Raw genomic sequence first — 19553 nt, forward strand, 5'->3', positions numbered from 1 at the left:
ATATGTTACACCCACTGAAATTTTTGCACATGTAAATAAATGCTTATGCTCTTCATTTTTTAACTAGCTGATCCTCAAATGCAGAATTAGATGCTATTAATCATTCTTAGGGTATGTAAGAACATTAGGTGCATCAAACTAAAATACATAAGACTGCATAGTGAGAAAATTATTTCCTAGTACTGTCCAGGAGGAAACAGATTCCCAGGAAGTACCTGAACTTTTTCTCCTGAGAAACTTAGATGCCAATCCAGAGGATGTAGGAAGAAAATGAGTATTTTTAGGATTCAGAAGCTTGAAAATAAAACTGATAAAAACATAAGGTGACTCTTTAGCCTCTGATTTGAGCAGTTCATTGAAAATGAGCAAGTATTTTCCTTAAGCTGTAACCAAGACTTTTCCACTCAAACTGTTTCTTGGAATGGTGCTTAAAAGCTAGGATGTTTTGAGTTCTCAACCCTCAGCCAACTGCCTTCACTTCTAGGCAAGGGTTCTTTTCCTTCCTTACTATATGGTTTGCTTTCTGTATGATGAAGCAGCACAAAAGGTTGCTTCTTGTTCCTTCTGTTCTGTTATCAAATTCCTGTGGAACTTGCCTGAGGTACATTTTTAATTCTTTCAAGTTCACACCTAATTTGAACTTGTTCCTCTTGGCTCCTAGGCAAATATTCTGACTGCCTGGGTGTCATATATAACCCAGGCTCTGGGAGCAACACCTTAACTCTTTTAAAATAGTGTAGCCAAGGTGAGACTTCAATGGAGAGTTTAAATTGGACCCTTGGTTTGAGGGATTCTTGTCACCTGATTTCAGATATCTGCTGCCTGAGCAAGTTACACTGCCATTCAAAGTACAGAGGTTCTTTGACAGTTGACTTTCCCCTCCTGCCTTTTTTATAATGGACTATAAAGACAAAACAATGCCTTCATTTGGGACTATGATACATTTATTTCCACCCTGAATTTCTGAATTGGGTCAGGTTCACTTGGACATCTGTCTGCTTAGGGCAGGGCAATTTTCCCAAAGTAAATATGGAAGCATTGTTGTCAGAGGTTTGCCTTTTGTTTATTTTTTGGCTTTTGTAAAAATTTTTGTTTATGTATGTATGGTTTTGTTTTTTTATGTGATGTAGTACTGACTTGAATTGTTGAAAGTTTACCTAAATACTGTCTTGTAATACTCTGAGCTTAGCCCTGTGTTTCCCCTCTTCTTGTAAATGCCTGGCAGTGTAGATCCAACCCATTCAAGAGGATACTTTGCTACTTTTCGCTAATATTTATTACCACTACAATGTGGTATGATTGTGACATATTAAATGCAGCATAAGTCTTTGCAAACCTCATTTTCAAAATTCAAGCGAGCAACCTCCATTGCCCTTTTTTTTCTTTATGCTCTGCTTTCCTGTTTCTTGTCTCTTAGGGGAAGTCTATGTTTGCAGTGACATTGGATGTTAAAAGCCACAAATGTTTGTAGTGATAGTCAAAGCTTTTTGCTGTTGGGTTTCAGACTTGCATTAAACCTGAGCTTTTCTGATGGTAGCTTATTTGCTTACACATGATTCATGTTCTCCATTAATTTCATCCTATTTAGTTGTAGATCTGCTACTATAGTTGACATTTTTTGTGTTTGCAGAGCCCTTACTATTTTTGCCATTGGCCTATTGCACTCTCTGCTGTTATGTGCCAAAAAAGCATTGTGGGATAGCTCATGGAAATGTGTTGTACCTAGGTTTTTGGGTGGGTATTTTTGGTTCGTGTGTCTGATGTGACTTTGTACACCTTGGTTTCTGTAAATAATTTCACTATTCAATTCACAATTATATGAAAATAAGGGTTTAACATAGGAGAACACTGGAAGGAAGCTTAACTATCTTTTCCCTTCTTGCAGGGCAAGAAGAATGGACCAACTCACGACACAAGGCACCTTCTGCAAGGACAACAAAAGGAGTCTACAGAGACCAGCCATATGCCAGATACTGATTGTACTGTCTGATGTTGTGAAATATCCAATCTCCACCAGTCCTGTATACTGTTCAAAGTAATTTTTTTCTATGAACACTCCCTTTTTATTAAATCCAAGTGCATAAAAATCTGAATGGATGGACTGAACCTAAAATACTTTGTTGAAAGAACAACCTGGACAGAAGGATGTGTAAAGCAAGGAACTTTGTTATTTCCAAACTGTATTTGAAACAAATAGGTGATCAAAAAAATAACCTTTGATTAACTAGTGTTAAACAAACCAACAAAAAATAGGTTTACTAAATATGTTAGTCCATTCTTTTAACATAAGCGTAACCTTTTATTTTAAAGGTTTTCAACAACTTAGTTTTTAGCTTTTATTTTCAGTCATTTGCTAGATTATCTCTTTGCAAACATGCGTAAAAAGGGAAGCAAATTACAACTGCAAATAATGTGGTATTTTGTAACTCAAGTCTTGAAATGTTCTGTAGTGTTAAGCAAAGTTTTACCCTTGCTTGATACTAAATAAACTTTTGAAAGAAAATCAGTGTGTGTGAGATTAATTTTATGCTTTATCTTATAATAAAACTTCATAAATAGTAGTAAACAGGGAGAAATGTCTAACAGCTACAAGCATAAAAGGCTCACATTAAACATTGCGCGACTTCTTTTAAACAAAACTGGTATAAACCTAAATGTCTCTCGATCTACTCACAACAGATATAAATGCTGTTTAAAGCACCCAAATGGTATGGATCTGCGTGAGTGCCACGTTAAATCAAAATCTTTTTTTGTTAAAAATGGTTTAAAATAGCTAATGAATTTTCTGAAAAAGATGTGACTAGTTTTCATCTTGTTGAGCATTTTTTCACTAGTGCAACTTTATGAGAATTTTGGTACCTTAATGACCACCTCGCTCCGTGCTGGAAGCAATAAACACAAAGCTTTTAAAGACTTTCTGACTTGACTAATTGAGGTCGCTTTCGTCAGAGGCAGAGGATGTGTAACCCTTAAAACGGTCTTCATTTACAAAGGTAAATAAATCAAATCAGATTTTAATCTCACTTAATTTATAACCAATAAAAACAGGGAGGGTACAACTTAGAGAGCTTCAGTTTAGAATGTAGGAAAGACTTTGAGGACACATAAATTCTCATTTTAAAAAGTTTAGTTTGTGTGAGTAATCTAAAAAGCCTTAGCTTAGCTAGTTAAATTTGGACAAACTATTCCCTTTTAAACAACTGTAAAACCTCATAACCAGTAGTTTGTAATATATTATTTTTCCATAAATTCTAGTAATTTAAACATTACAGATGTTATCTAAGGCTTGTTCTTAATCGTTATGTTTCTGTTAATCAGTTTATTTTGCATCGTTTTCTTTAGTTTTTGTTTGAAAGTCTTTTAAATATAGTAAAAATCTTTATTTTTCTCTTGCCAGGAAATCCACCTCCTCGGACAGCCAAGAGAACAAAAACCTTTGTCTTCTGATGCTTCGGTAGGTGCCTTTACTCATCTGTGAAATTATCAAATAAATAATGGAGCTTCTGATCAGATCCTTCAATCTTAATGCATAATGTTTGAATTTTCATGGAATTTACATTGACTGGGAGCCAACAAAAATCATTGTCTGTGTTCAATACTTATGGGAGACCTCATAGTTCTAAACTATCACTGAATAGAACATTAAACTGTGTTCCAGTGTGTGGGCACTGTCCTCTGGCTTTTTATTTTTGAAAGGCATACACAGCTTTGAGAGTATCCCAACCAATTAATATTTCAATGGACAAAGGAAGGTGTAAGTAAATGCATTCAATTTATACTAAGAGTGCTCAAATGGGAATTTGAGACTCTAATCTGGTTAGCAAGCATGTCTAAAACAGTTTTCCAAAGCTGAAGAAAGCTTTCCATGTAATAGTTTTCTAAGTCAAGCATCTCTGGAACCAAAGCAGGCTGATTTTTAGACACAAATGAAGGAGAACAAATCTACTGAGAAACATTAGCTGAAGAATAGCTTGCTCTACTGTTTCTGGTGAATCCAACAGATAACATTACCCGTATTCGTGTTCAGATTATGTATATTTTAAACAGATATTTTTCTTTATTTCCTACTTGGAATGGTAATTCTTCCAGCCAACATTATCATCTCAGTGTCTTTAGTTGACATGACTTAGATAAATAGAGCTCTGTACTTTGAAGTATTGGATATGTGGCACTGCCTCTGCATACCACAGTAAATTTAAGAGGCTGCTGTCACAGGCTAAAGGAGTGTTTTGTACATGCAAAATGACTTTGGAACAATTTTGAGAGTATTCTGAAGATTTAAAACAAAGACCTCTTTAAGGTTAACAGATCTTAGAGAGGATTTCTACTCTCTAGGGCTCAAAGCAGCTGGTGTCAGATCTTTGCCCTAAAACTGCTATGGCAAAACTGAGTGTTAGAAATTAAAAATAAATATTATGCACGTGGCCAAATCTTTTTTTACACCTTAAATAGCATAATATGATGAGTTACATAAGATTTCCTTCAGAAATACAGCGTTTTATACTGTCTATGATGAGACTGGATCGATTGAAACTAAATGGCAGGCAAGGATGGAAGTGAAACACGTGAATTCAACCCTCTGTAGTATTTATGCAGCTCTGTCCTTAGCGCCTCCTATATGGAGGCTGTCTGTATCAGTATGCTTTTTTGCCACTCTCTGCTACTCTGCCCTGAAGGTTCTATAAACCGTTAAATTGTTTCAGGTTCTGTTAGTGGCAGAAAGAGTCTCCCTGCCGAAGCATGCAGAGGCTGTGAGGGTGCACCACTGGATGACAACATCTTTTATAACTGGATGTTGCAGGCCACACAAGTAAAGAAAATTCTCCTCCTGGCTAAACCTTCCCTGTGGTCAGAAGTGATTGTTTTGGTCATGTGCCAGATGTGCATCTGACCAGATGGAGCAGTCAGTGGCCACATGGCTGATGTTAGATATTCTTGAACTACCTATTTGTAGTAAAGGACTTCTCTTGGAAATAAACATTGTCCACTGTTGCATTTCAGTAGCATTTTTCTTATTTCTGCTTTAGAATAATCTCTGAAATGAAATCCATTAAACTTTTAAGAGGGAAGAAACATCTGAAAAGGTCTCTAAATGTTAAAAAATAAAAACCAATGCAGATAGTAGCCTTTCTTACTGCAAGGTAACCTTAGAAGCCTTTATCTCTTCTAACACTGGTCAAGTGCTTTATGGTACAGCAAGTCAACAAGTCAAGTTTAATGTTGATGATTATATTAATTATAATCAAGCAAGTTAACATTAATGATTGTAATTACTCATACTATTAGTTTTCCTTGATTGATTGATATTTTTTGTCTGCATTGGTACTGAATTTCAATGATGGCAGTTTCTGCAGTGGTTTCCATAAATCTCCATACACTGTATGCATAATTGCCTGATCTCACTGCTTATAATCTGGCAGTCTTCAGAGAATTCATAGTCACTAATCTCAGGGTGTATAGAAATAAATTATGTTTTGCTCTTTTCTAGGAACTTCTGCTGTGTTCTTTCTGGACTGCTTAGAGCATTGTACTTCTCCGTGTGCTTAGACAGCAAGACAAGCTACGGAGTATGAAAATCCCGTTCAGCATCTCCTGTATTAAAGCCTTAATGTGTATATATACTTTTTAAAGTCATTGTATATTTAAACTCTTAATTGTTTAGTAATGTGACAATGTTTTATTTGGAGCTCAATAAAGAAGTTTCATCTAAATTCCTGTTACAAAGCAATAATGCAACTTCATGTTACTTTAGTGACTCTTTTTAGCCTTGCACAGCAAGTGGAAGAGAGCGTGTGAAGTCTCATGACTAGAGTTTAAATGCTTCTGGAAATAGCTTGTCTAATGTATGAACAACATGGAAAAGTTAAAATGGAGATGAGTGTTTTATGCTCAAGTTTTTCTTAATAGCTAATTGTAAACAGGCCTACTCAAAACTTGGTAGAAATGATACTGTAATTTCTGTTTCCTTCAGAAACTTATGTGACTAAAGGTGGTTTAGTCCCTGTCAATCATAATATGCTGCTTATTCTCTTCACTTGATGGTTGATGCATAGATATGTTTAATAGACAGGCACAGTTTTTCTAGTAGTAGAGTCTTGGATGAGGTTTCTACACCTCAAATCTTGTCTCTAACAGTCACACTTCCTCAGTGCTTTCTGGTTTATATTAATTGTGATTGTGATAATTTGTTACATAAATAAAATTCTGGCAATTTCATCTTTTGTGTCCTTTTTTTCCTAAATGCTGCTTTCAAAGTATGTGACTCTTCCTCAGGTGTGCTTCCATCAGATGCATTTTTCCTTCACTAAACCTCAAATTTATCCCAAGAAGAGCATAATTTGGGTCTGTCTTATTTATTTTGAAAATAAACAGTATCACTTAACAGCTTCAAACCACATGCCTCCTCTTCAACATTCATAACTTCTAAGACCATATATTGACTACTGAAGTGTAGCTTTGAAATGTATAAGGATGTGGAGAAAATTAACTGTGGCATGGATCAAAGGGCTTTGAGTAAGATATCACTTGTAATAGACTAATAAAACTTCGACTGTGTTAAAAATGTATTTTTAACCTTCAAATATTTACAGTTATTTTATCAGTTATTCTCACAATCTGAAAAGATTTTCCTTGCCATCATCTCTCACTGTACTATTGACTGCATTTCTTCAATATTTTCCACAGTGAGCAATAGTAATTATTTAAATAAGTAAAAGCAACCTTGAATAAGCATAAGAGAAGTATAATCATTCCCTTCAGAGTGATGGGCAGGAGCCTCCGGTGTGGAACAGCACCTAACATTTCAAATGCTAGCCAGGTATAAAAATTGTATATGGATGCTGTAGGGGGGAATATAGATAAGGAGAATGCAATTTCACTTGCTGTAATTTGGACTGGACACCAGGATTACCAACACAATTTCATTTGAGGAGTGCTATGCACTATTTAAGGAGTGAAGTAGCAAGCCTTCCCACTCTGAAGTCACAAACAGCAGACCTTCTTAATGAACTACTATTCTGCTACTTTAATATGTGACTATCAAATCTATCTAGAAAATCTGTTAATTTTGATGAGATCTTGTCCTGATTGTCCTGCCACAGGAAGTGTTAGAGTTCAGTCAAAGCTGGTTGACTACTGACTATCCAGCTGTTTATCTTGCCAATACTTTGCTTCATTTCATTAAAAACTTAAGGACTGACTCTGTATTTTGAAGCCTGAATGTCATTTCTGCTGGTTATTATCACAAGGTAGAGATTCCATTCTATTTCTTGTGATTGTGTTTAGGGTGGAATCTGGGTCTCATTGAAACAGCTTTGTCTCACTTTGAGAGACCATTGGCTGTCTCTGATGACTTTAACCTACACCAGGACAGCTGTGGTGCTCTGTTTTGTGATACCAGTCCACATGGTATTGTCTTACTTAGAGGTTCTGAGCAAGGACATGAGCTTGCTGCTTCTGAGTTGTCCAGCCTGCATCACATTGCAAAATGTTTATTCTGGTATCACTATATTTTTGATAACACAATAAATACTTGAAACATTCTATGACTATTTGCATTAGAACAAATCTGGAGGGCATATGTATTTCTAAATTACATTGCAGAACAGACTTTTCAACTTGGAACTTAATAATCCTGTGCAAATAACCAAAAACTTCAAAGATCAAAATGAAAAGTTGAACTTCAGCACTCATCATTACATATATTTTTGTTTAGTAGGATCAAATCTGGCCTTGAATAGTTCTGCTTCCTTTTTTATCCCACAACCTTGCAGGTTTTTGGTTTGGGTTGGGTTTTTTCTGGGGTTTTGGGTTTTTTTTTTTGGTATTGTGGTTAGATTTTTGTAGCAGTTTCACAATTTTGTGCTGAAAGCCCCAAATTGTAGTAGAGTTTCTAGGTTACCAGCGTCCAAAAACCTTACTACAGTTGCAGCTGAGCAAATGTGTACCAAGAATTGGAATATCTTTAAGTTTATGAAAAAGATTAATTAGATGAAGGGGCTGAGAGTTGCTTTCACAAGCTCAGCAATTTTATTCAAGACAGCTGCGTTTGTTTAATGGGGAGAAAAACCCCTTTGGTAATGGAAATTACTTAAGGTATTTAGTATTAAAGCATATATTCCTAAGATGATAAATGTTTGTGCAGCTTCAGATAATTCAATGAGTTTGCAGTGCATTGACCCCTGTCTTCAGGCAGTCTTTCTCTACAACAGCGAGGCAAGAGAACATCTCTGGCATACTTGGATTCTTAAAAATGCTTAGAAACTATAGCCAGTGGCAGAAATAAAGTTGCTTTGCTGTGTAGTTCTTTTTAAGGCTCCTCACTTTGGAAAGTATTAAGAATTTATGAAATGTCATTCCTAAAAATAACAAATTAAGGGAACAGGCTTCATGGAAACTTTCACTTTTCAGTCAAAGATGTACTTGAAAATCATGAAGTTAAAATAATTTAGATTTAATAAAGGTTTAGGACAATTTTTTTTTTTCAGGAGTCTTCATAGCTAGTAATCAAAATAGCTCATCTTTCAAGACCAAGTTACTGAGATAACATTCTGGACTAATAAAGGTTCTGCTCCTTTTGTGGGAGAAAGCAAATGTAAATCATTGGAGTTGAGTTTCTGCATTTGCAAAGCTAAACGTTTAACCAGTTCTTTAGGCCTAGAAATATTTGATGTAAAATAGGTTAAGTGATACAATCTTTATATTTGTACTGAAATTTAGAGTCAAGAAAGTTTTCACTTAAATCAAAATGCTAGCCCCCTCTATAAAGCTAAAGGGAAGTTGGTTAGGTGTTGGTTTTGACTGACTGCTATAGGCTGATGTATTTTGATTGCCCTCTTATGCAGAACAGTGAACTGCTCCAAATGCTTACTCAAGCAGCAACCTATGAACCTGGTACTTGTCTTCTACGGCAAAAGAACAAGCACTAACTTAACTGTTGATCTGTTTGACAGAGATCCTAAACATCTCATGAGGATTAAGCACTTTTTATGCTTTGGGGTTTTTTTACTTGCCTTGGGTTTATGGTTTTGAATGGATGGGTTGGTTGGTTGGTGTTGGAGTCAGGAGGCTGGCGAGAGGCGAGATCGGGGTACTGACGAGCCGACTCAGCAGCTTCTATGCATCAGTACAACTTTATTAGGACAGTGCAATGTCTTACATAGTACTCAGCAAAAGGTGTGCACAGTCAGCCCGGGGCTGGCACAAGTACAGATTGGCTCAGAGCCATGTGCAGGGTGCAGATAGGTTACCCTGTGGTAAACAACCTGTGGTTCCCACCCCAGGGGCCGGCAGGCTCAGCCTCCAGGAGCTGTGTCCGCCCCAGGGGCCGGCAGGCCCAGCCCCCTGCAGGTGTGCGTGGGTTGCTCACTTGTGCCTTCCAGCTCAAGGACATCTCCCAACAGGAGTTCTCATGTTTACCAGCTCTCATCCTGCTGCGGGGGAATTCTCCCACAGGTTGGTTGTTTTTTTGTCATTTTGATTGGTTTGGGGTTTTCTGGGGGGGGGGGTTATTTGTTTGTTTGTTTTTGGGGGGGGTGTGGCTTAATTTTGGAACTTGTTCAGAGAAGGGCAGCAAAGCTGAACAAAGCTGGTGGGAGGCCTGCAACACAAGCACTATGAGGAGAGGCTGAGGGAGCTGGGGGTGAGCAGCCTGCAGAAGAGGAGGCTCAGGGGTGACCTCATTGCTGCCTACAGCTACCTGTAGGGAGGCTGTAGCCAGGTGGGGGGTGGTCTCTTCTTCCAGACAACCAACAACAGAACAAGAGGACACAGTCTCAAGTTGTGCCAGGGGAGGTCTAGGCTGGATGTTAGGAGGAAGTTGTTGGCAGAGAGAGTGATTGGCATTGGAATGGGCTGCCCAGGGAGGTGGTGGAGTCACCATCCCTGGAGGTGTTCAAGAAAAGACTGGCTGAGGCACTTAGTGCCATGGTCTGGTTGACAGGCTAGGGCTGGGTGCTAGGTTGGACTGGATGATCTTGGAGGTCTCTTCCAACCTGGCTGATTCTATGATTCTGTTGCCATTTAGGGTTTCTTAATGTGGACGTATCTGCTGCTTGTGGATTTCTAATAGGAAAATAAGCTGACTCCACCTCACAAAAATAATTTATTTAGGAATATTTAAAAAAAAAAGGAGGAAAATACATTTGTGTGCAGGTTCATTCTTCTAGCAGTGCAATATCAAGCTCAGAAACCCACTGATGAAAACACTCTTGCTTCATATAAGCCAGACTAACACAGAAATACACTGCTAAACATATTCACAGACTTTGGGCTTTATTAAATCATTTTGCAGTGTTCATATCACAATATAAATGCTTAATTGTTTTTAAAATGCAGTAGACCATTTGGGACAGTTAATTGCAGACTTGAAAGCAAGCAAGAAGATTAAGTATAAGCTATGGTGACTGCTGCCTACATGTATTTTGGAAGTCATCTGACTAATGATGGTGATGATCACAGTTGCCCACATGTGAAAATTAACCTTATTCTATTTAGTCTGTTTCACTTTTTTTACAGCACTTGAGGCTCTAACTAGGAATAGTTTGAACAGAAAATTCCTTTAGATATGTAAAATACTCTGGTGATGATTTCTCATGCAGAATATTTATAAGAAGAGCCTGTGTGGGTTTTTTGGGTCTTTTTTTTCCATTATTCACTTGAAGAGTGTACACCAGAAAAAAAGTCCCTCTAAGACCAATAAAATTAAGGAAGTGTAAGTCAAGAAAGCAGATGATTCTCAGGCAGTCACTTCTCTTGAAAATAATGCATAAGAGAGTATGGTGAAGTTTCATGTGTTCTACAGGAGTGATGATGAGTTACATTTACTTTTTTCATACAGTCGTTAGGATCTGAGAAAATGAACATGGAAAAAAAAGTATATTAAACAACGTGAAACTGGACTGGGGAGGTGAAGAAGGTAAATTGGTCAGAACCAATGTAAATACTTAAAGCACTCTTAGATTTCCAATTCTGGAATAGAAGGGGAATGCCTTCATATTCCAGAGCTGACCTATTCCATTTCCTGAACTACCTGGGAAGATGTACAATAGCTCCTAATCTTTGAAATATCTTCTTTTTCTGCCAGAGACTGTTAGTAAAAGTATATTCCCTGGAATTCACTCTTGATTTAGACATAGATGATGTTAGAAAATTGGAGTGATACATTCTAGGTCAGAGAAACATACATCACAGACATGGGCAGTGGTAGCTACCTTTTGGGTTTTGGGTTTTTGGTTTTTTTTTTTTGGGGGGAAAGATTTTGTTGTTTGGTCTTTATTCCTGTATCTAACTAGTCTGGTATTGGAATCCCTCACATGATTCAAAAGATTAATATCATTAAACTTTAGTGGTAGCCTTCAAAGTTAAAAGCAGATAGTTTTTGTAAATGACTTAATGCCCCTTCAGAGGACACTGTGTACTTCTGAATAGTGTTTATATACACGTGTACATAATTTAACAGGTTTGGTAAGGGCTCTTGAGAAGAATAATTCAGATGACAGAAGATATTTTACTGTGAGAGGCTTCAAAAGCTTGATTATGTTTTATAATTGCTTGCACAGGGAGAAAATAACAAGTACTCAATGACTCTAATAGTGGAAAAAAGTAAGAACTAATGTTGAGTGTAAAAACCTTGCAGTTTTAAATGATAAATTAGCCTCAACTATGAGTGATTAACCATGGCAGCAGGCTACAAAGAGAAGATTTGGCTTCTATTGGTTTTCCTCATAGCAGACTAGACTGACGGATCTAATAACCATGTCTAAGCTTGAAAGTCATGGACCTGTGGTTGCTGTATAATAATTCTATCACTGGAAAGCACTTATTTTTTTCCTAGTAGAATAATGTGTGAGGATTAAGATGATCAAAATACCTTTCATTAACAATGGTGAATTCTCCATATATGTATATATATTATATATGTATTATTCATGTCTTACTGCCTTTATGAGCAGTGAAAGTAATAATAAGTTGATGCTAATATAAGAACACAACTCATTGAGTTAACAGGGATCTCTACATTTTGTTCAAGAAGGAGGATGGACTTTTCAGTTCTGATTTATGTATCTGCAACTGGAATGACAGACTCTTGACTGGCTGCCCAGGCTTGCCTCATAGTCAACTAAGAGAAACAAGCTCGAAGGATAACACGTTTTAGAGACAGTAGTGCATCAGGATGAAGTGACTCACCTAAAAGCACCTGTCTCTTTCTCCTTGACTCATGAGTTGTTAAACTAATTCAGATATTTAAACCTGAGATGTCTGAAGTAAAGCATGATGATTCCCACTTATACTTCTGTTCCAAATCGATGCTTGATGATAGGGTCTGAAAATAAATAGGTGCTTGGAGAAAATCACTGAAAACAGCTCTCATAGCAATGTGATTTGCTACATACACAGTACAGAGGGGACTGTACCAAATAGGTAGGAGTAGCTGAGAGGATGTGTGTCTAACCATGTTTGTTATCTGCTGTCTGTCCTTTTTTCCTTCCTTCCTTCAGCAAAACTTTTAGACTCTGCTTGTAAGCACTAAAACCAGGCAATCTTTCTTTTGCTGGCTTCTGCTCCAAATGTTTCTCTGACATGGCCTTCTTAAATACATATTTATCAGGACATTTTCATACTCAGTATTTGTTTCCAAAGCCTTCTCTTAAACGTGGCTACATGGTTTTGTTTATTTGTAAGCATCTTTAAATCTAAGGATTAGCTAGAATATTGGCTGAGAGGACTTGTGCAAGAGGGAATTTATGGTTGCACTATAAATGTTCATCACTGCTTAAAGGAAAGTTTTAAATGGCATTGGCTGAAGGAAAATCTTGACACTAGAAAAAGATTTTCTATGCATAAATTATTAGAACACCAGGAAGTAAAAGATTTTCTATTTCAGGGTAATGTCAAAAATATTAGTACCCAGCCCCTACTAATAACTAGTAGATGCCATGAGGAAGAAAAATAAAAGCCTCTGTTGTACTTAATATGGTTATCTAATGCTGCATAAATATTCCAGTCTGCTTTGGAATATCTTTTAACTAGGAAACAGAAAAATGCAGTGCTCCTGCTAATGAAAATCCAAGACGTCATATTTCTGTGGTTCTTAGCATTTAAGGAATTCACTAACTTTCAAATGCTGTTTGATAAGGAAGAGTGAATGCACGCAGATCATTTTGCACTGTGCAGAAACCCCAGAATAAACCTGAAAGAGATCTTTGGTGCAATATTCCTTAGAAACTCACATTTTACCAGAAAAATATTGGTTTGCAGAAAAACATGGATTGAGAGCAGAGTTACTATTTAATGTTAGGATAAATTCTGTAGGTGTATACAGAGTGCAGTCTGTCCTGTTGTCTAGTATCAGCTCCAGCATACTGTGAGGAACTGACTCTGTCTAAATCTTCCCTACCCCTGAAGTCTAGCTATTTTTTTTCAGTCAGGTCTAGCTTTCCTGTCATCATGGAGTTCATTCAAAAAGATATAGCTTCATATTTACTGCAAATTTGCCAAGCTTGTCAAATTACATGACATTGACTGGTCTCTCCATCATACCAGTCACCACAGAGAGCAGTCAGGTTACTTAAGCAACATTTGCCCTTTGTGAATTTTAGTTGCCTTCTTATCGTTCATGTGAGTGGAAATTTGCATCTGTATGACTTTCCTCTAGAACCTTCCCAGAAACCAAGCTTAGGCCATCCAGGAATGAGATTCCTGATAACAGACATGACATCTGGGCATCAAGAACAGCATTCTTTTGCTTTATATTTAATAGTACATATTTTGTGGGGAATTGGGGGGGGGGGGGGGGGGGGGGCAAGGAGATGAATCTTGACCTAGTCTTCCTGTATTCTAAACCTATAAAGGCATTTTCTGCTTTTTCTTCTGCAAAAATGCATGAAAGGGAGGTGAAAAATTTACTATGTGCCTCCCTCTTGTTACTTTTTTCTTCTCAATTGTGATAATAAATGTTTACACATTTCCCCCCCTCACCCACATGCTGTGAGACTATTACAACAGTTCTGTTCGGTGTAGTCTTATAGGATGCTGTAAGAATCTGTGGGTTTTCAAAGGTTCTTAGAATGTCAGGGACTGTAAGTCCCTCCAACATGTCAAGCCTTACATATTTGAGGTATATTGACCCCACATAACATGATCCTAAGTTTGGGCTGTAGTTATTCTAGTTTGCTTTACAGATAGCTGTGACAGAGAGAAGATTGAAGAAGGGGAGGGACAAGTATGATTTGGCTAGCCTGGGGTACATGAGAGCAGTCTTCTTCCCCTGTGCTAGCAGCCTCATTTGGTTAGCTGATGCCTCCTTTACTGACCTATGTGAACTGCTTTTGAAATAATTGCAGTTGTTAATATAGTAATAGAATTAATTTAGGAAAGCATAAACACACTAAAGATGAAGTCTCTGCTCCCTCCTCTGTCTTCTGGCTTGTGCAAACACAGACAGTAAGTGAGCTGATTGTAAATTAGTTCCTGATGATTAGAATATGTTAAGAGGGAAGAGCTGACTTCCTTGTGTTGCCCCACTTGCAGACCCATTTCTGTCATTCACTGATGATAACCTGTTCTGGTAACCCAAATGGAGGATTGTGTAAATGGGAATGCTGTTAATCAGATAGTGCTTGAGAAACAGTGCTGCTTATTAATCATCCTTGCCCATATTTTGTTCTACTCCAGGTATAGCTAGAGGGCAGCAACATTTTCAGTTATGCAAGCATTTATTTTTTGAAGAGTTCCTTAGAAGCAAAAGAACACCAAACCACAAAGATAGTGGATCAGAATTTAGGATTTGCTTTGTTTGGAGCACCTCTAGCATTTCACATCTAGTGGGCAGAACAGAACTCTGCACTAGTTCATGGATCTCTCCACGCAAGAGATTTTCAACATCAAAAAGCCTCACCTTTTATTTTGAATAGGTCTCCTGATCCATCTGTATTCTTCAAAAGAACGGGAATCAGAATTTGTAATACCTAAACACAATGTGTTAAGGTTTGATTGAGACTGAGAGAGTCTTAACAGATTTACAGCTTTCTTTTAGAATATGACTTGCCCAAGCACAAGTTGTAAGTCTGAAGCAAATGGACTTCCAAATGTTGTCCTTAGAATCAGACTTGCAAATCACAGCTGCTTTGGGGTTTTTTGTTTGTTTGTTTCATTGCTTGGTTGGGGTTTTTTGTTATATATCTATAAAAAAGTGCATATCTCTTAAGCTCATGGTCCAAGATAAAGACAGGGAGATGACTTCAGTGTGTCGATCTTGGCTGGCCACCAGTACCCACCAAGCTGTTCTCTAGTGATAGAGAGTGTATATATCCTTCAACTAGCTGGTGGGAGAAAATACAATGAAAGACTCATGGTTTGAGATGAGAACAGGGAGACCACTCAGCAATGATTTTAATTTTATAACCAAGAGTAGCTGAAATCAGTTTATTTCCAGTATGCCAGAAAGAATCAGGAGCAGATGAGAGTGATGAAACACTGGAACAGGCTGTGCAGAGAGGTTGTGGAGTCTCCCTCTCTGGAGATATTCAAAACCTGCCTGGGTGCATTCTTGTGTGATCTGGTAGAGGTGATCCTGCTCCAGCAGAGGGGTTGGACTAGATGATCTTTCAAGATCCTATTTAACCCCTAACATTCTGTGTTTCTGCCTTTGGTGTAGCTATCTCTTGCCGACTCTGAGAGCTCTGCTTTAGGAGCCATATATTATTTCTCAGGTGTCCACAATAACTGCCTGAAATGATTGCCTATCAGAAGCTCTTTTAACTTATTGGTATTCTGTGCTCTGGGATTCATGCTCTATTGTTCTACTACTGCTATGGTAATGTGCTTCAATAATATCTTGGAGATTAGAAAAAATAAGAAAAAATGTAAGTGCTATTGACTTCCAGATGAGGCTTGGATAAGGCCCCCTCTCCTGTTTCATGTACTGATTTCTGATTAAGATGCTAAGCATTATGCAGCCTGCAAAGCTCAAGCTGGCTAGTTTGAAAGTAGTATGCAGGGCTGCCAGACCTTTAGTCTCTGTACGCTAGATGAAAGCAGGTCTGACTCCTGCACGTTTGGAGATGATGGGGTTGTTGTTGATAGAGCTCAGACCTCCAGCAAGACATCAGTGTGCTGGTTTGAGGCCAGTTTTTACTGAGAGAAATTAAATCCTAAACTGTGAGAAGAAAGCAAGCAACAATAATCTCTATCCCTCAGTTTTCTGCTGAGAAACGCAGCTAGTCAAAGTACAGACCAGATGGTCACTTCTCACACGCTTCTTAGCTTGCACTTTGGGCTCTGCTTTCTTTCTGGTGGTCTGCTCTCTCTGGCTGACTCTGCCTTTAATCCTCTAATTCACCTAACCCCTTTTCCTCTAACCTCTTTGTTGTCTTTTTTTGACGTCTCACCTCAGATCTCCAGATTTATCACATGAGGTATACTTGGGTTGATCTGGTTATTTCTGAAGGGAGGGGAAGGGGGTTTGGGCCAGAAGCCCTCCTGGGGACTTTGATTGTTTCTGGGGAGGGTATTGTGCTTCTGTGTTACTTTAAATTTGCATAGAACTGTGTATGTTTGTGTATATCTGCTTGTATGTTGTGCTAAGCTGTAAATATAGCTTCACTCTTAATTTTCAGCTCGGCTGAGTCTAGTCTGGGTGATTTCATAAGAGTAGAGGGGCAGATGTGCTAGTTTGAAGCTAGCTAGAATGTTTTGGTGAGAAGAACTAGATTACAGGCTGTAAAAGGAAAACAATGGTGATGTCTGCTCCTCTCATAGGCTTGCTGAGATGTATAAAAACGTAAGTCAAAACATAGATAACACACTCGGCATCACTCTCGCTGGGGCTGCTGGCTGAGCTGCATCTCTCTAACCTCACCCTACATTTTGGACTAATCCACTTTGCTTCCTAACCCCCTGGCCAAACCTCCACTCTTCCTTGGGACTGGGGTAAGGTTGAGAGGGGAAGGAGAAGGGGTGGTTGATAGCCCCTCCTGGGAACTCAGGTTTCTGGGAGGGGAGTTGTGTTTCTGCATTATCTTTCACCTTGTATATTTCTGCATATAATGGCATATACTGTAAATATCTGCTTGTATATTGTGCCAGATGTAAATATAAGCTTCATTCAATTTCCAGAGCAGTCTGAGTCTAGTCTCTTTACCTGTGTATAAATTCCTCAGTTAAGAGGTGGCCTTTACATTTAAGATTAATGTCCTGAAGAGGCTCACAGGTTAGTGACAGGGTGGCATACTCCATCCAAGCAGGTCAATCAAAAGCTAGCTGTGGAAAACAGGCTTCTCTTTGATGACTGACAGCCTATGGAAGGCAGTAACAGATCACCAGCATCCTGTTCCTAGGAGAAATTTGTGAGCCTCACAAGAACTACTTCAGTGTTCCTTTGGATGCTTTTTATATTTGCCAATGTGAAATTCCCTTATGGGCAAACTCATCACCACCTTCTAAGCCTCTTTTGAAGCTGGTTATTTGTCTTTTACTTTTCCAGCCATTCCATTGAATTCTTTTTAACTCTGTGATTCCCACTTTGAGAAGCAAGTGAACTATATTACTAAGCCTTTTAACATTCATCCAGAGCCAGGTATTTATTATTTCAGTTCATAAGCTCCATGACTGCACAGGTGTTGATTTATATTTGAATTACTGCTTTTCCTCTTTTCTTTCCTGACTTTTTTTCCCCATTTTTTTCTTATCCTCTCCCCCTCACCCCCCCCTTTTATTTTCCTATTTTTGGAAGTGGTCCAAATTATTAGTACCAGCAAACAGGGTGTAACCAAATGCTACTCCTGAATGAAAATGTTCTGCTGTTTTGACACCAGAACAGCACTCATAGCAGCAGTAGTAGAGCAAAGGGCCCTATCAGATGGTGGTTGCCAGGCTTCAAATAAGATATCAAACTCCAAGCTTTGCCACACAGGGGTGTTTAAAGGCCCTGTGGTACAGGAAGCCTAATTCCCATCTCTGTCTCAATAATCTGAAAGGGTAATGACTACACAGCTCATCTAGCAAAGTTCCTGATGCTGCTGTACTTTCATGTGTGATTTCTCCTTTTCTGTCAAGTTCCTGTGTGGCATCACTCTGTGGTGTTACACATCTGCTTCTCTTTACCCCAGAGATAGCTGCATTTCAGCAGAAGACAAAGCAATTGCTGTTCTTCAAGCATGTGAAATTCTCTGGGAGTAAAGAGCTCCTAATCTTCTGCCTTATTTGACTTTAAAATCTTTTTCAGACATCTGCAGATTTAAGAGTCATGTTTTGGATATTTTTTGGGATGCATCCCTAAATTATTTAGATTACTGCAGAGAACTAGTTCTCTCACTTCCCCCCCCACCCAGAAAAGTAATTTAGTGATCTCTTCCAGAAGAGACAGATTTTCAGGCTTACTAAATCAGAGTAAACATTTTCAATTAAATGTCAGTGTACTGGAGGATGTATATATTTGAAATTGAAGAAAACCCCAAACCTTAAAATTCTACCAGATGTGGTCCTTTTGCCTGCTCTTGGGATGAGTTCTGTTCAATTTGAGTTTGTGTTTATTCTTACTGTAATTTTTCAGCTGGCTTCCACAATTTATACCATACTAGATGTGAAGAGGAAGTTCTTCACCCTGAGAGTGGTGACAGCCTGGAATGGAAGGTAGTTGAGGCTCCATCCCTGGAGGTGTTTAAGGCCAGGCTGGATAAGACTGTGGCCAGGCTGATCTAGGGAAAGATGTCCCTGCCTATGGCAGGGGGGTTGGAACTGGATGATCCTTGTGGTCTCTTCCAACCCTGACAGATTCTATGATTCTATGAATGTAAGTGTTTTGGTAAAATTGGATAATAGGCCAACAGTCTAGGATGCACATGAAATGTTGAAAATCTCCACCATAAAATACAGCCGTCCACCAAATATGTATTTTTTTGCAAGAAAGAATATGGACCATGACACAGAATGAGTAGAGTGAAAAGACCTTGATACAGATAGATCATTTCAAGTTACCTTTGTGTGGTATACAAGGTTGCTTCTTGCTGTTGCAGAGAAAAATCCAGACTTGAATTGTTTATGGTTTTCAGTATTAGCCAAGCCAGCTTAAAAATTTCTCCTCCAAACTTTGTTTCCTAGACCCTCAGGATTGATCTTTGTGTGCATGCAGCTCACCTGAAAAATAATTCTTCACACAAAGTCCTTCTGTGCATAGGAGATTCTCTTGTTCTGTATTCTTCCTAGCTCACTTCATCTTGGCTGGTAGTGTAAACACTGCTTCCTTTAGAAGGTAAAGGGTTTTTAAAGTAAGGACTGCTGCAAGCAGGTGTCAGCAATTTCCATAACGTGGAACAGATATCTAATGCGAGAGGAGGGCTGTGTCTCATGAACAGAACAAGAGATGGACATCAATGGCTTGGAGGATGAGGTGGAGTACTTCCCTAAAATTTCAAATAGCTTAATAAGAAGTCATTCATTTTGATATGAGATCCTCTGATTGAAAGCCAAACAGGTTGTATATGAGTGAAAGATGGCAAAAAAATTCTTATCCTGCTGTCCAGCAAACTTTCTTTTTGTTCCGCTTTGCAATGGTT

At 38.3% G+C, this 19553-nt stretch overlaps 1 protein-coding gene across 4 annotated transcripts in view; it reads left to right on the forward strand.

Moving 5' to 3' along the window:
• The window catches only part of KHDRBS3 (KH RNA binding domain containing, signal transduction associated 3), a 90564-nt gene extending 84348 nt beyond the window's left edge, over nucleotides 1-6216 (forward strand). For 3 of the 4 annotated variants that reach the window (XM_064154337.1, XM_064154338.1, XM_064154339.1), the window contains one exon: nucleotides 1886-2503. In XM_064154337.1, the coding sequence (XP_064010407.1) occupies nucleotides 1886-1977 (92 nt within the window). In that variant the 3' untranslated portion in view covers nucleotides 1978-2503. Of the gene's footprint in view, nucleotides 1-1885; nucleotides 2504-3397; nucleotides 3455-5488 lie in introns of those variants that run through there. The other variant, XR_010304802.1, reaches the window with a different exon arrangement.
• The last annotated feature ends 13337 nt before the right edge of the window (nucleotides 6217-19553 follow it).

The sequence above is a fragment of the Pogoniulus pusillus genome, chromosome 14 (genome assembly GCF_015220805.1).
Source record: "Pogoniulus pusillus isolate bPogPus1 chromosome 14, bPogPus1.pri, whole genome shotgun sequence".
NCBI classification, from domain to species: domain Eukaryota; kingdom Metazoa; phylum Chordata; class Aves; order Piciformes; family Lybiidae; genus Pogoniulus; species Pogoniulus pusillus.